We start from the raw sequence: 17,465 nt of genomic DNA, 5'->3' as shown, positions 1-17,465 counted from the left end.
TCAGCAGCCTTTAAAGCACTCAAAATTAAAAGCCAGTCCTGTACTAATGGCATCATGGACATTAAGCCTTTCTTCCCTGCCTTTGATTCCAAACTAAGCACTGTACATGTACTCATTGTCAGCTGGGTTGACTGAGTGAGCAGCAGTGGGAATCGAATGCCAGCTCAGTTCTCTACTGCTGGGTGAGCCGCAGGTTTGGAATTTGCACGAACACAATTCAAAATCTACATGCAGGCTTGTATACATCTTAGGCAAACTAAGCAAGAAAGTGGCAAAGATCGAGAATTACAGCAAAGATCTCACCTCATTTATCTGTAGTTGTCAAAACTACTGTTTACCAGCTCATTAATCTCTGACGGAGGCTGACACAATGGACCTAGATCAGCATCCCATTGGCACCACCTACATTCCTCTCTGTCTTTTTAATTCTCATTTGTTCCTTCTGGCCACTTCCCTTTTGGTGGTCCAACACCTCTAACTTTACCTTGTTCTAATTTTCATCTCTCGTCTAAGAAGAAATCCCTCGAGTGACAACTGTTATGAGTCAATGTGACTGGGTAGTCTTGCCAAACTAATTCTTAAAAAAAAAAAAAAACAACTCATTTGAATGATCGGATACCAGCAAGACCAGCAGTCTACCTCTTGTTTTTTATATTTCATTGGTTAACAATTAGTATTTAAAGCTTTCAGACCTCAATGTTACTCATATCTTTTACACTTCCCCTAAAGCACTAAGACCTAATCCTAGGTGTGCACAAAAACTCAGAGGTCCCAGACCCTAAAGGTTAGTGAAATGAAATTGGCTCTTTATATATGCCACACAGCAAAATCATTAATGCATAAAGATCAAGAGACCCAACAGTTTTCCCCTTTGCGATCAGCTACAAATCCTGTTAGAAATCTGAAAAGGTGACAAGAGACATCCGAGAAGCCAGTAAAAAGTAAATAGAGGACTGCTATATATCAGGAAGGAGAAGAATATGATATATACAGGACATAAAGCTGCACCTCTCTATTTTGCAAAACGGTGTAGTGTAATTTTCTTTAAACAACATAAAATCAGTAAACAACGGGACATAGAATCACAAAAGAATTCCAAAAATGGATCACACCTACGTTGACTGCAAACCCCATGACATCCAGAAAGTCAAACTATATAGTCACTGGAACATGATTTCCGTAAGAGCGACATTACCACTTACATCAAAGAGGACTCCAGAGAAGACAAAATCACTCGTCAGGATCGGCCAAAGTCTTTATATGGACTCATCAAACTTAGCTTCAGAGCTGAAAGGAAAATACTCTCTACATACGTAATCCAGTAACTGCTAAACAGTACCAGATTAGGAAAACTCATAAGAAGGAATGACAGGAAAATCCCAAATACCAGTCTGGGCTTCCAGCAAGATCAAATACCTTTATACCAGGTACGACCCAACAATCCACATGGGACTAAAGTATCGGTGTACCTCGATACTGTACAGCACTGTGACTTGCTTGACTGCAAGACGACATGACTAAATACCAAATACTAGTTTATAAGCAAACTAGAAACTATTTAGGAAACAGGCAAAAAAAAAAAAAAAAAACAATAAGCTAAATAGGTTTACAGAACCTAAATCCACATGCAGTTAAGAATAAAGTAGGAAATTTTACGTAGCCTAATTCAGCACAAACACAAAAGCTATTCAACTCACCTACTGATACTTCAAGCAATTCAGTGATCTGGACGGAGAGTGCTGCACACAAAATAAATTTCACAGACTTGAACAGCAACAGCAGAGAAACTCAAGAACTTAAAATACAATTAATACAGGTGTAGTTGATCCCAGGGGTAACTGATTATAAGATTATATGATCTGATTGTATTGTTAGGTCACAAATCGATAATGTATCACTGTTAAAGAATGGATGACCCTTTGTAACTCAACTGTAAGCATATATTTGTGATACTGTGAGGTTATTGTTATGAATTGACAGTAATAAATCAACTTCTGTATACCAAGTATTCTACGTTGTTGTGGCTGATTTGGGTTCCATGGAAGTTAAGTGTCCATTATTATGAGTGACTTCCTCAACCTAAAAAAATCTCATGATTCTACAATTGGAAGCTAAAAAAAAATAGTGTTCCTTTTTCTAGTTTGGTCTTTACAGAGGTAATTAAGACACATTCATTTTCCAACATAAACATATGAGGTTTTCTTGTTATCATACAAAAGTATGCTAGTATGTAGTTATATCTCTGGAAAATAAACAAGCCTTCAATCTTGCAAAAAAATTAAGCAAACCTTTGTTAATTTCAAATGTCTCTCATGTAATACAGTACACTCAACTCTGCTACCCAGATATTCAAAAATCATTCCTCAGGATATCATCAGTAAGTGAAATGAAACATTAAAATATATTTAAAAAACAAAAAGTCTGCATAACTTCAACTGCAAAACAGTCGACTAAAATTCAGATTCTAATAAAATTCTTTTCTTAGTACTGATGTTCTTTTAGCAAGTTACGAAATGGTCTCATAACCCCAATATCCCCCCCAGATATGATAAAAATACCATTCTATGTCTTCGTTCTTCGATAAACCATTTTTTTTATAACCTAAAATAAGTTTTCCACACAAACACACCAATTATATAAAGCCCATCATCATGGTCTGCCAATACCATACTATAAATAAGGCCAATCCTGACAAATGAGTATCTCATGAGACAAATGAAGTTTTTATAACATAAAACCACATTCACTTTGTTATACAAACCATCTGTCATAACTACCCTTATCTGCAGTGTTGAATTTGCAGACCACACTCATGGACATAAAGTAATACAACTGTGAGTTTATTATCAACAAGTATTTTTCCTAGTTATGTTCCTCTCCATCACCTTGAACAAAAAATGTAAACATCCTGAGACCAGTTTTGAAATACTTCAGAGAATTTTTCTGATTCACAGCATACAAAGCCATACTTTTCAAAGACCTTCAAAGCCGTCATAGGAACTGACAGAAAAGTAAAAATTACAGTTTGGTGATCATCAGTGGTTAACCACTAAGAAACAGCCCAGGAATGGCCTTAACATTGTGTGATTTCTTTATGCTCAGTCACAAAAACCACAAAACAAAAACAAAAAAAAGTCTGGTCTGTTCATTGGTGGATGCGCAAAAAAGTTACGTATTAGTAGTAAGTCACAAGTTATTCTCCTGAGACGGCTGTCACATTGCAATAGCAAACCACCACTGACTACCTTACCCATAATTCTAACAAGTACCTTATATCAGTTCCTCAGACTACAATAAAAGCTTTTGTAAAGCAAGGGCTTGTGTTAGCGCATGCACACTGCAATAATCTATTCCATCTACTGCAAATACCTATAAACATTTTCCTTTTTTACTGTATACAATTTACTCTAAGGTAGCAAAGATGAGCTCATAACATGATGAGACACTACAACAAATTACTTCAAAAGGGAATCAGTGCACTACTTAAGCCAAAAATAAAAAATCTTCAGCGAACCAGAGCGTAATAGTACAAAAGAAGCAGTATATGCGTGTTTACCCTCACGTGTTGAATTAACACGAGTCCTGTTGGTGCGTTGGAGTACGGGTGACCCAGGGAGGGAGCGATGCTTGGCTGGACGGCCGCCGTTGAACGACCCCATAATTCCAGCAAGCAAGTGCGAAGGGCTAACAGCACGTGAAGTTCCATGCACAACATCATCATCACCACTGCCACCGACAGTGCTGCTTGCCACTGGCCCTGTACCAACACTACCAATGCAAGGGGCACCGTGGTTATCCGCGCCCCTCGTCCCGACACCACCAACACCACCATGACTACTGCTGCTGCCAACATCAACATGACTAAAACCATCACAACCTACGATGGAGGTAGCGTTACTGACGTCAGCATCAACTCTACCACCATGACTACTACTACCTACAACACTGCTATGGGATGCTGCTCCCCCCCCTACACCACCACCACCACCTCCACCACCAGCACTGCGAGCAATATGGTAATTACTAGGGTAACCACAACCAGAGGTACTGCTTACTGAGGAGTCTAACCGAGCACTAAGGGACTTATCTCCATTATAACTACTCATATTAGTGGTGCAAAGTGCAACAACAGTCTGGTTGCCTGAGGCTACGTGAAGTCTACCTGTGGTCTCCTCTCCGATAACTGACGAGGCACCGTCTGAACAAATTGGTTTTTGTTCAGCAACCATCTGTGTAAAATCATTGAAAGGGAGCATTAATTACTTCAGGTATTATCAGTCATCACAGCTAATCCTATATTTCAAAGAACCAGAACATGATGATCAGCAGTAGTAACCAAAAGAGGTTCAGACTATGGTTTCTGTCAACAAATGTAGTAGACTGTTGAAGAACAGACTGTTGCACATGGTTTTACTAATACCGTACTCATCATGCAGTATATACCGTATTAAAAGACTGTATTTTGTACTTGTCTGTCACCAGGTAGTGTACAGTACAATAGTTACAGGTGTAAGAAGCTTTAATGATTCAGCAAAGCAAAACATTAATTTCACCTTTATGTAAAGATACTTCTGAATGATTGGAAATCAGCAACTACTTAGTACTTGTGTAAGAACTCAGACATGCATGACAGAGGTCAAAGATAAAACTTCTAAATGTGCAGCTCTCTTAGTACAAAAACTGACAAGCAAATGTGTTGTAATGAAACATTGATCTAGATGATTTTCACAAAAATCCATCTACAGTACAATTAAAATGAAGCTGGGTTCATCGAAGCACTTACTACGAGAGAAATGTGATATACTGATTCTTCTTAAAAATGTTTCGGTATACAAACGTACAAGAAGAAACTTTTTGAAAGGATGAAAAGAAGTAAAGAACTGTGATGAGAAAACGTCAGACGTCGCCGCACAGTACCTTCCTCTGATCTACTGGAATTATCCTCTTCACTCGCAGTGTGATATTGTCGACATCCCCACTTATGCTACTGGACGAAAATAATTTTGCTGCTTGCTGGCTGGAACTCAGATAGGTTCCATTGACAGCTAACAGCACATCATTTTTGCGCAGCCCAGCTGCATATGCTGGCGACGACTGCTGAACGGATTCTACCATCTGCAATGCAAATAGGCATAAAATGCTCTGCTTAAAAAATTCTTTTCTATGTATGAGACATTTTGACATTGTCGTAAGTATATCAAGTGACCAGTCTGGTTATTATTAATTTTCATATGGCTGTCCCAAAGGGTCCATAATAAGTAGCTTAGATCTTCTTTAATAATTTACAACTCTTGAAAAATGTTATGAATAGATAAAGTGCTAAAGTCTGATAGTTTAATGGGTTTTTTTTTCTAAGACTTGATACTCGTTAGTGGATAACTGTCTGCATTTTGGGACAGGATCATGTGAGCTACTCATAAATAAGCTCAGGCACAATGAGCAGGAGTAATTCAACAATCGGATAAAATTACCTCACAAAGAAAGCATATGTATTCTACAGTGAACTTCAAGCTTCAGGGTTTCTGAAGAATTCCAATTACAGTTCAAAGTTGGCAACCTACACTGCCGACAACGGGTAGATTTAAAAACTCTTTTTTCCACAAAAAAGACGTAAGATTATCGGCATAAATGAGTTTTGAAATCAGCTGCACGAGATTCTTAAGGGTTCTCTTTAGGTCTGCGTGAGGCACTATCAATGAAGGAATATCAGTTCACAAAAAATGTTTTTTCTACCAATTCAAGGCAAATGTGCCTTGGTACTAGGTTGCAAAAGGAGGCACTGAACTTTTCTTCCAGTTTAGATGAAAGAGTTGAGCATCATAAAATTTATAGAAGAAAGAGTTGAGCATCATAAAAACTAAGTGCTATAAGATGGCTACAGAAAACACTAGAGGAATGCATTGAATTCACATCTACGCAGGAGTCAAACCCTCAATCTGCAAACCTACTATACCAAAATGAAACATATTTTAGAAAATAACACTAGTTTACAGCCACACGTTTCCTCCGTTCCGATATCAAGCCATTTCCGTAACGTTCTTGTTCAGTTTCTTAACTCAAGTTATAGCACTCTCAGTAAAACTAGAAAATAAAACAAACCTGAGTTCCCTCTTCAGCATTATGTAACAGGATGCCAGCTGACGCTCCATGGGGGCGCTTCAAAGTGATGTCCTGAATGATATACATGCCAGCTGGCTTCTCTACTGCACAAATAATAGGAACTTCACTCAACATCACAGTACAGTACATGATCTCATCAACTAGAGCTGACTGTAAGAGAAGAAATACAGTGAGTGATTTTAAGGTGAACAACAACTTTGCAGTTCTTGGTAATATGGATCCAATATGTTATTAAAGCCAACTTTCCACCACTAAAAACTGACAATCACACATAACAAGAAGAAATCTTTGATTACCTGCAGTCTGGTGCACTTGACAACCTCTCCAGTCAATCTTCCAGGGGGGACGGAACAACCTTCTTCGTTGGCTGGATGCAGTGGCCTCTTCACGAGTGGCGGACCCCGTAACTTGAAATAAGGCAGCGTGTGCTTTCGCTTCAAGACGCCTCGCAGTTGGGAGATGATGATCGCATTGAAGCGCGGAATGTGTAAACCTAAGCTTGAATATACCTCAAATTCTACCTGCAATATTTAAGGAATATATTTTCAGATTTTTTGTTTTTGTGAATTCACACCACTGTGTGTTTAGATTTGCGGTATGTCCTGATACAGTGGTCTGATTAAACTCCTTAACAATAATAATAATAATTTAGGCACCAAAGTTCAACTGTGAAAAATGGGAATATTTGCAGTTACAAGTCATGGAGGAGTTTACAGAAAAGTCTTTTTAAAGTATAAAATGGTGGCAATTATTTGAGCAATGACAGATTTCACTACCTTATGCCACTCAGCTTTTTCATGATGCATCTTCCTAATAATTCCCTCGACATTCAGTAAATACAATAACATTTTAACATAACTGAGAAGAGGAGATGATGATAGAGGCTGCTTACCCGTGGTTCTTCGTAAAAGGAGAAGCTCCAGTGAGTAAAAGGGTAACGAGAGAACTGCAGTCGTCCATTGCCCGAGAGTTGAACGACTGTAAAGAGATTTTTATAAGTATATATACTACGTATATATACAATGTTGATATAACAAGCTTTGAAAATGAAATGTACTTTGGTTTTTAAATGACACCATTATTTTATAATATAAAATGCCTTGTTTAACTAAACCTGCGAATGAAGAGTTATTTGAATGAATGAAATATAAAATTTAGGCCTGAGGCCAAGCACTGGACCCATGAGGTCATTCAGCGCTGAAAGGGAAACTGAGATTAAAGAGGTTTTAAAAGTGTAACAGGACAAAGACCTCACAGTTGCACTAACAAACAGCTGTTAAGAGAGGTAAAGTATGATGGAAGAAATGGAATATGAACAGAGGTTCAGTAAAAGGAATGAAACGGATTGCAGCTAGAGGCCAAAAGGACGCTGCAGAGAATTTACATAATGCCTACAGTGCACTAAATGAGGTACACTGATGGCACTATCCCCCCCTCCCCCCCACCCCCCTGGGGTGAAGAGTTATAAACTGAAAAGCCCAAGGTGATGAAATACATTGTTTGACACTAGATAACAGCACATCTGTCTCAAGTTTTCTGCCAAGTTATAATGGTTGTAAAACACTGAGTTTTCAACACGCAATACGGTACATGGCTCACAAACAGAAATGAAAGTTCACACAAACCAACACCAAATGATGATGATAAAAAGGGAAGACTGTGAACTAAATATAACAAGTAAAAAATGCGCCGAAGTTCCTTCAGCGAAATGGAGTTTTCTGTGCATCGTATAATTAAGGCCACCGAAAATAGATCTATCTTTCGGAGGTCTTGGTATAATGCTGTATGAGCCGTGGCCCATGCAACTTTAACCACGGCTCGGTAGTGGCCTATCCTGTATTATTGCCAGATGCATGATTATGGCTAAATTTAATCTTCAATAAAATAAAAACTACCGAGGCTAGACGGCTGCATTTTGTTATGTTTCATGACTAGAGGGTGGATGATCAACATACCAATTTGCAGCCCTCTAGTCTCAGTAGTTTTTAAGATCTGAGGGCGGACAGAAAAAAGTCCAGACGGACAGACAAAGCTGGCACAATAGTTTTCTTTTCAGAAAACTAAAAATGATGAATAAAGATAATGAGAGATGATGAATGATTTATAATACAAGAAATAAAAAATGAAGTCAGTTAAGTACTGCAAAGTACATACATCTGTCATACATCCTATCCTTAAGTGAGGTCTTACGCTGTGCATGCACTTCTAATGCCTGTGGTAATACATTCATAAGCATAATAAGAGGCTAGTCACCTGTATGAAGACATTGCAGAGATGTAGACTAATACAACATAACCAAAAAAGAAAAACACTCATGTGCAAACATTCATGCAATGGAAGACATTTGAAAACTGCAAACATCAGTATTCAGAGGAGCAAAAAGGCAGTGACTCTGTAAACCAAGTTGCATTTGCCTGCTAACATCAGCAAAGAAAGGCATTTGTAAACCAATGATCAGTAGAGTACTTTTGAAGAATGCGGTATATAGTTAAATCCTATATAACATTACAGGTATATACTTTTTACTGTTAAATCATTTATATATATGAGTCATCAGATATCAAATGTCACCATCCATGGCACGACCTCAGTTAATTCATTACATTCTTTCTATTTTCAAGCATTTCCTTACTAGACCATACCTTTTATCTTGACCATGGCAGACTTAGCGAATCTGGAGGAAGCATCAACTGCTAACTGTATTCCACCATTGTATTCTAGTTCAACTAAGATATCTATCTGCTCCAAATTAGACGTATCAGGGTTGAGGTTCACATGCTTTGCTGTAACAGCTCGGATCACAGGGAAATTAGTTCCTAAGTTCAAGTCTCGAATCTGGAAAGGAAAATAGTTTTTGCTAGAACAGATAGCAGTACACTGATCTCAAGTTTTCTGATAAGATAAAATGGTTACAAAACACCAAGTTTTTAACACACAATACAGTACAAGGATCACAAACAGAAATTAGAGTTCACAAAAACCAACACCAAATGATGATGAATAACATTTGGATTCTATATAAAAAAAAAAAAAGGAGCCGAGGCTTCTTTGGCGCAATTGAGTTTTCTGTAAGGCGTATAATGCTGTATGAAACTTTCAGCCACGACCCATGAAACTCTTAGTTGCAGCCCGTGAAACTTTCAGCCACAGCCTGATGGTGGCCTGTGGTGTTGGTGCGATTATGGCTAACTTTTAGCCTTAAATAAAATAAAAACTACATAGGCTAGAGGGCTGCAATTTGGTATGTTTCACGATTGGAGGGTGGATGATCAACATATCAACTTGCAGCCCTCTAGCCTCTGTGGTTTTCAAGATCTGAGGGCAGACAGAAAAAGTGCAGACATACAGACAAAGTCTTCTTTTACAGGAAACAAAAAGGAAGGTTTAATCAGTGGCCAAATGATTACTCAAAGTGGGGTCAAAAACTCAAAATATACACACTTTGCAAAAAGAAGACCCTGCTAGTCTAAGGGATGACAATTTTCCTTTAAATGGGTTAGGAAATCACATCTCTAACCTTTCAGTTTGTTTAAAGCTTTGTTCTGTACTCTGTACGGTACTGAGTTTTTCTTGTCCTGTATGGGCTTCTCCAGATAAGTTTCTCTCTCAGCTTATTATTGACTAAATTAATACCTACTGCTCTTTCTAACTGCCTATCTGTATGCCAGTAGGCTGCTTTGTCATAACTTAACATTGTATTCAGTTACATTGTACAGCCTTTTTTGCTAAAGTCCCATATAAGTAAACCTCAGGGTAAAAGTGTTATTACAGAAACTGGTGCTAAGACTAAGTCAAGATATTTCCTGCTGTGAAATGGAAACATAATACTGTACCCATACAGATACAAAATATGGTTCAACAGACAAACTGTTTTCATGGGTATATAACTCAATTATATAATCTTCCAGCATCAAAGGAATGAATTACAGCTGCTTCTTACCTGCATATTATGGATAAACTTTGACAGTGTCTTATGCCTCAGAAGCTCATTGAATTCCAAGGTTAACATATTTGTAAGCCAACGTATGATTCCTGCTTCATATCGCTTTTCCTGAGAGGAATGGAAAACAATTAGCATAGGACAGAAAAGTTTTTGAAAGAAAACATACCTAAATTGAATGACTAACACAGGATAAAAACTGCTTCTTATAAACTTCTCTTACATATATTTTCTAGCTTGTGAGAGCAAATATGATCGTCAGTTAAAGCTAAACATTCAGTAAATACCACACAAAAACTGGCCTTAGAATACCACTTCAGCTCAGAAAAAAAAAAGAATGTTTCATATGCTACTGACACCTATCTTCGTCAGTGAAACAACAAACATCGCACTCACTTGAAAAAAGAACTGAAGCACCAAGTTGAGTGCGAAGCAAGTCTCTCTTCTGTGCAGTCCTTGCTTCAGCTTATCTATCAGGACATTGGGTAAACAGGTGCTGGTGACGGTTGGTCGTTCTTGCTCCGAGTTAGAGCTTTCTTGATTTGTGATCCACCACCATGCTGAGAGCAACACAGCTACGGCTCCAGCCAGAAACATAAACAGATTCCATAACAGGATACCAATCATTCTGACCCCTATTACTAGATACGGAAGTACTGCTTATAAAAAGAGAAGCTACCAACAATACTTGATTCAACCGGTTTGCACAATCACTGGAAGAAAAACAGAAAAAAATGACATTAGAAAAAGTCAAAATTTCATAAGCTGTAAAACATGGAACTAAAGTAATATATTATACATAAAAAGTATTCATACTGCATAATAAGTTTCCTTCTACACTGCATGATAAGTTTACGACCAAGAGTTTTTAAACAAGCATTAATAAACGACTGTAAAAATGGCCAAATTTCTAGTGAATGTCAAAAAATGGTGGATTGTGTTTACAAGAATACTCTATCATTAAAGAAAAAACATGAATATGAAAAAGTACCAATAAGCATTTTCTTCCAGATTTAGGATACAACTTTACTCCAAGATCTGCCCTTACAAAAGGATTGTTGCTAATGTTTCTTCACTTTTAAAACACTAGTAGATAAAGCACCAAATTATGATAATAATAGGCAAAGAAAGCGTTTGCATTTGAGGCATAAATTCTATATATGCTGAATGGTACGTATACTGTGATAATATTTTTGGCATGAATTACTTACTCCTTCCAACGCTCATTTGTGTTGTGGGATTTTCGCATCACAGTTTAGTTGCCCTGCTCAAAATCCCTGTCATTTTTACAACAGACTAACTGTATTGTTAAAATGTTATGTGTAGAAGGAACAAAAGTAGTTTGAACTAACATGAGTAATAAAAATACTACACTCATGACAATATAAGTAGTCTAAGAATTGTAGTACTACTTAGTTATGACTTATAATGGATATGAGAATCTGATATAAGTAATACAAAGGTATGTTACTTTCTCGTCAGCGCTGAATTATTTGGGACCTGTGGTTGTACAATGAAGATTGTAGCAGTTCTCCTTATGGAAAGCAAAGTAGTGAATATACATAGGACCATATTGCTTCACCTTCCTTTGTGTTTTATTTTGTATTCTACTGTTCCCAATGGATCAATGCACTTATTTACTGTTTTTCCCTACCCAAAATCCATGGTTTCCTGATCACTGTGGTCTCCTATCCTATGACTGTTGGGTATGTGGGTTAAGCAAAACAAAAATTTGATGTTAGCACCAATACTAATGATCAATTACAGATAATTATTGATCAGATATCTATACAGCAAGCAAGCAGTCAAAAACATATGGTTCAGTGTTTGTCGAGCAATCGATCTGTCATACAATTACCATTTACATGTACAAAATGAATAATTACCAAACTGATAAGTAGCCTTAAAGCTTCTCATTGTATAGCCTAACCTACAAATAAAGTTACTACAACAAATATTAAAATTTTGTCTTACAGTCATGAAGATCAAGTCAAACTTTGGTACTGTCCTTAGTCTAACCAAAGCAAGACCTTCAGAGAAACAAAAATAAGATCTTAGTTGACATATTATGGATAAGATAGACATATTTTTGAAGTAGCTTTAACAAAAAGTATTTAGACTTTTGAAAAAGTGATGGAGAACTCAAGGTTGGTCTAAGGTTATCCAGGCTACTGTATGTCACACAGTCGGACCGGTAACCTTAACCTAACCAGAACAATGCCTTCATAGGAACTCAAATAAGAACCTCAATGAATTTTACACATAAAAATGACATAATTTAGATATAGCAATAATTAGACTTTTGAAAAAGTGATGGAGAACCAAAGGTTACCCAGGCTATCGTAAGCATAAAGCCAAACCAGTGACCGCAACCTAACCAGAACAAGACCTTCTACGAAAAAGTTTCATGTGCTTAAATTCTGCAAATAAAACTGACATATTTTCAGCAATCTTTAAAAAAAAACAATATTTAGACATCAAAAAAGTGATGGCGAACCCCCTTAACCTAACCACAACAAGACCTTCAGAGAAACATAAATAAGAATCTAGATGAAATTTTACATGTAAAAATGATATATTTTTGAAGTATCTTTGGAAAACAAAATTTAGACTTTCGAAAAAGTGATGGAGAACCAAAGGTTGGTTTAAGGTTGTCTAAGTATACCACAAGCATAAAGCCTGACCAGTAACTTTAACCTAACCAAAACAAGACCTTCAGAGAAACACAACAGATAAAACATAAATAAGATCCTAAATGAAATTTTACACGTAAAAATTATATATTTTTGAAGTATCTTTAGAAAATAATATTTAGGCTTTAGAAAAAGTGACGGAGGACCCAAGGTTGGTCTCAGGCTAACCAGGCTACCGTAAACATATAGCCTGACCAGTAACCTTAACCTAACCAGAACAGGACCTTCAGAAAAACATATAAAAGATTCTAGATGAAAATTTCCGTGTAAAAATTATATATTTTTGAAGCATCTTTAGAAAACAATATTTAGGCTTTAGAAAAAGTGACGGAGGACCCAAGGCTGGTCTCAGGCTATCCAGGCTACCGTAAACATAGAGCCTGACCACCACCAACGGGAGAGAGAGAAGAAAGTCCCGTTACACTTGAACTCCCACAAGTAATGCGGGGTATTTTGCCCCTCAATTACAAATGGAGAGTCGTCGTTTCTACACGGGCACTTCAACGGCAATAAAAACGAAGTTACCTCATGACATTCACACAAACACTAACGCACGTCACGTCAACATTATGACATTTTTGACAGCTGACTGTCACTCGTAAGCAGACGACACAGCGTACGCTATGGAAGATCCCAAGGGCAGCTATCGGAGTATTATCTTTTTTTTTTTCTTTCCCGGTACTTCCATATTTACCCTCCGTTTCTTTATCGCGGGAAATATATCTTCGTTAATTTATCAAGCGGTAAAATACACGGAACACTTTATCAACGCACTGGATGAAGTTACGCTTCGATAAATCGCGAATGCTTGATAGGGTTTGCATTCAACAAATAGCTGCCTTTTAGAGACCGAAAAAGAACGTCTTCTTCTTACCCCTTGCTCGAAGGTTAATGTCAAAGTAGCAAATGATGCCTTTAATGTGTGTGGGCCTTACTTGTGCAATCAATAATGTGCTCCAAAAACACAACAGAAGGCAACGAGGGTGGTTCTGATAACGAATTTTATTCTCTCTCCCTCTATCTCTCTCTCACATTTAAAACCACCAACAGATGAGACTTCATGCTTGTGCTTGCTAATGTTTGCTATGCAGGTTTAGTTGAACTAATTTTAGCGATTATTGACGAGGGAATCCGTATGCGAGCTTCGAGAGGTTCTGAGCACCGATATTGTCTTTTAGTACTCGAGTGCATGGTCAATAATATTTTATATAGCATTTTCTGTTAGTTCTGCGAGGGCTGTCAGAAGCACAGATGGTTCAATCGACGTTTATAGTCTTATTCAAGGTGACCTGCACGGGACAGTCTCATGACAGCGCGCATTGCTGCAAAGTCTCTGTGTAACATACGCGACTGTGCAAATGAATGAATACTTACATAATATATAATGTGTGTGTGTGTATGTATATATATATGTATGTATATATATATATATATATATATATATATATATATATATACACACGTGTGTGTGTGATTCATTCACAAATCGTATATGATTCAGAGATTCTGTGACTGTGATGTCAGGGGATTGCCCTATGCATGTCACGCATACATACACATACATATACACACACACACACACACACACACACACACACACACACACACACACACACATATATATATATATATATATGTGTATGTATGTGTGTGTGTATGTGTATGTATGTATGTGTATATATATATATATATGCAATCACTAATACTAATAAGAAAAGTATCAACCCTACGATAATAAACCCAATTAAAATAACAGTTGTTATAATCAGACATATTTCCGTATGACTACTTATAAACTATCTAGTGAAAACTGAAAGTAAAATAAAAGTAACGCACCTGTACATAAAAAAACTACACAAAAAAACATGGTTGGTGCTTTGCTTATTTCCTTAAAATTTTCATAAATTAATTCAGCCCTTTATATTTCACTGCCCCATTCTCTATTTAAAAAAATATACACATTTTCTGAGCTTTTTTAATATATTTACAATAATTTTAAACATTTCCAATTTGACTTCGTAAAGCTAGGCCTACCTTTTAGGGACGGGCTTTAAATGTTCTCATAACCGGTACACTGAGACTCCCATTAATTTGATAGGGTAAATAACTTTTTTTTTTCCCCTCTCCAATGACCTATGCTCACCCAACCCCCCAGGATGGAATGAAATGACATTTTCGTAATCTAGTCGATGAGACCTTTCATTTGATCTGTACCATGACTATATCGTTAAACATTTTTTTATTTTACATAATGATATTTCAACATTTAACACTGACTTTATCATATCATTAAGCACTGAGAACCTTGCCTGTCTGCAAATGATGAAGATAGCTTGTGGAGGTTACACCATAGAGCGTATATACCGCAATATCACAAGATTTTTCAACTAATATCTGTAAAGAAGCATCTCAACGCTGACTAGACTCATTTACTACAGAGCTTTTCGGCAGGAGAGGCAAAGATAAAATAAAACAGGTGGATGGTTAATCTATTTTCTATTGTGTTATACCACATTAATGTTCGACATATTTGTTTTGGAGGCAAGAAAATAAAATGCAACGGCCGTGGCTGGTTAAGATTAAGGCAGGCCTTATCCCAGCACGTTCCTTGCCCAAATGCAGGCTTCTTGTGAGCCTAGGACCAACTACCACTCTCTCCGCCCACCCATTTTCCAACAAGAATATATCCATAATTGCTCTTGAAAGCCACGTAATAAATAATACCTACAGGAAAGGGTAAATTTGTGGAATACTCGGAGACCCAACCACTTACGAAGACCAACTCACGTTAAATGAGTAAAAAGTTTCAGTATAAGGATGAGCAAGACGCACAAAGCTGTAGAACAGAGGTTCTTAATTTTTTAATACCACACCCCTCTAAGAGATTGTCCTTCCCTCCACACCCCCCTTGCATCTATGAATAAATTCTCTCCCAGATTTAAAGGAAAATGACAAAAAGGGAAAGAGAAGGGGTTTCGAGGGATAGGAAGGGAAGTACATAATTACAAAACATGGTAAGCGCAACGAGTCTACCCAGAATAGTAGGCTATAGAAGACTAACGTTCTAAGGCGATACGTTTGCATTTCTTCATAAACTCCTGAATAATAGTTCCTCACTCTTGTTATGAGCATAACGAATTTAATTAGAAAATTTTTAAATTTTCCCTAAGGCTCGCGCCTCCCCTGGAAATTACTGACGCCCCCAAGGTTGAGAAACACTGCTGTAGAAGCTTTTCAGAATGATAGTCCCATGTGGTACCTTCAGATTCCATCTTGTGTCGAACGGATGAACTATAAGCCAGGACCTTCATACAATCTTTTACAAAGTTTATTTATGAGCCTTTTCCCTACAGTTATTGGAGTTACATATCAATATTCTTTGCAAATGAGAGAAATATTTAGTGAATAGAGATGATATATAATACAGATGCCCCTTGCCTCGTAAGTAACAAATGCCTATGCCCATAATTATACTTAATTAGAAATCACGAGATCGCTTACTTTGAAATAAAATATAACTGGATGGTTTTACCTTGAATTACAAAACGACGAAGAATTCTAGAGAACGCACAAAATAACAGCGAATGAGTATGTGCTGTTAAAACGACTTGCATCCATATGGAGAGTATGAAAAGTAGGCCTATTTTAAAATGTACGTATCTCCAGTCATCAAGTTACCACACGTACCAGAAAGAATTAAAATTGAAATTATCCTGTTTTTATGCATTTCAATATAAAATAACTTCTCCAATGGCTGGCCATTTTGAATAACTCTCTAAACACAATGGTTTCTGTTACACTTCGCTAAAATTCGCAACTTCTTTAAATTTAGACAGCTTAGAATAATTCTGTAAACATAATCTTAAAGATAACTCTTAATGTTACAAGGGTTTAGACTGGTAAATGATTTGTGCACCTCCAGTCAATTTAAAAGTTAAAAGTTCTGACCAGTTACTTAAATTAAACGGTACCAGTTATCTCACTTGTTACGTTTAGGCTTTTTCGAAAGATTCTAGCTATATTTCATCATTGTAAGTTAACATCATGTATATAAAAATTATTTTTTTTCTTGCTTATTCGGGTAAATTCAAGACAGAGGCATGTCCAAGTCAGTAAACAGAAGAAGAAGAAGAAGAAGAAGAAGAAGAAGAAGAAGAAGAAGAAGAAGAAGAAGAAGAAGAAGAAGAAGAAGTGTCAGCCACCAAGGGACAAATTACAGAGTAAACAAAGTCACCACTAAATTAATTGGAAATAAAGGCACTTGAGAAAATGTAATAGTACCACCATAATTTCAGGCGGGAGTTGGACGAGGGAATCAGATCTCGAGGGTAAAATATTCACTAGCTAATTTTGAAAAATATATATGTATATAAAGTGGCACTGCTTACAGGTAAAATAAAAAAAAAGTTGGCTAGCGGATGATTCCCTCCGATACGTCTACCACAGTCAATATTATCGACAGCCGTCAGTTCCCGTTTATCAAATGTGCTGGGTCGCTCTACCGTTTGAGTGAAAGGCGAAGATACAAAATCTCTGATATATTTTTTTTCTAAAAGGGTAACCGCCAATCAACGGAGGTGTGTGTTCTCCACTAATGAAAGTCCGTCAGACAAGGGTTGTCGTGGACAGGACGCATGGATGTAAACTTTAGATTCTTCTCCTCTTTTTCAGAATAATATATGAGAATGAAACGTGTGGTTTGAGATGCTGCT

General features: G+C 37.1%; 1 protein-coding gene across 3 annotated transcripts in view; it reads right to left on the bottom strand.

Annotated features, from left to right (window-relative positions):
- The window catches only part of Pdzd8 (PDZ domain containing 8), a 60,757-nt gene that overhangs the window by 26,265 nt on the left and 17,027 nt on the right, over window positions 1–17,465 (bottom strand). Inside the window, exons 1-9 of one of the 3 annotated variants that reach the window (XM_067081675.1) lie at window positions 13,279–13,550; window positions 10,457–10,773; window positions 10,061–10,171; window positions 8,763–8,955; window positions 7,013–7,098; window positions 6,417–6,641; window positions 6,100–6,270; window positions 4,918–5,115; window positions 4,163–4,229 (exon numbers count right to left, since the gene is read on the bottom strand). In XM_067081675.1, the coding sequence (XP_066937776.1) occupies window positions 4,163–4,229; window positions 4,918–5,115; window positions 6,100–6,270; window positions 6,417–6,641; window positions 7,013–7,098; window positions 8,763–8,955; window positions 10,061–10,171; window positions 10,457–10,687 (1,282 nt within the window). In that variant the 5' untranslated portion in view covers window positions 10,688–10,773; window positions 13,279–13,550. Of the gene's footprint in view, window positions 1–3,556; window positions 4,230–4,917; window positions 5,116–6,099; window positions 6,271–6,416; window positions 6,642–7,012; window positions 7,099–8,762; window positions 8,956–10,060; window positions 10,172–10,456; window positions 10,774–13,278; window positions 13,551–17,465 lie in introns of those variants that run through there. The other 2 variants (XM_067081674.1, XM_067081676.1) reach the window with 2 other exon arrangements.

The sequence above is a fragment of the Macrobrachium rosenbergii genome, chromosome 37, assembly GCF_040412425.1.
Source record: "Macrobrachium rosenbergii isolate ZJJX-2024 chromosome 37, ASM4041242v1, whole genome shotgun sequence".
NCBI classification, from domain to species: domain Eukaryota; kingdom Metazoa; phylum Arthropoda; class Malacostraca; order Decapoda; family Palaemonidae; genus Macrobrachium; species Macrobrachium rosenbergii.
This window is presented reverse-complemented; position numbering and strand designations above follow the sequence as displayed.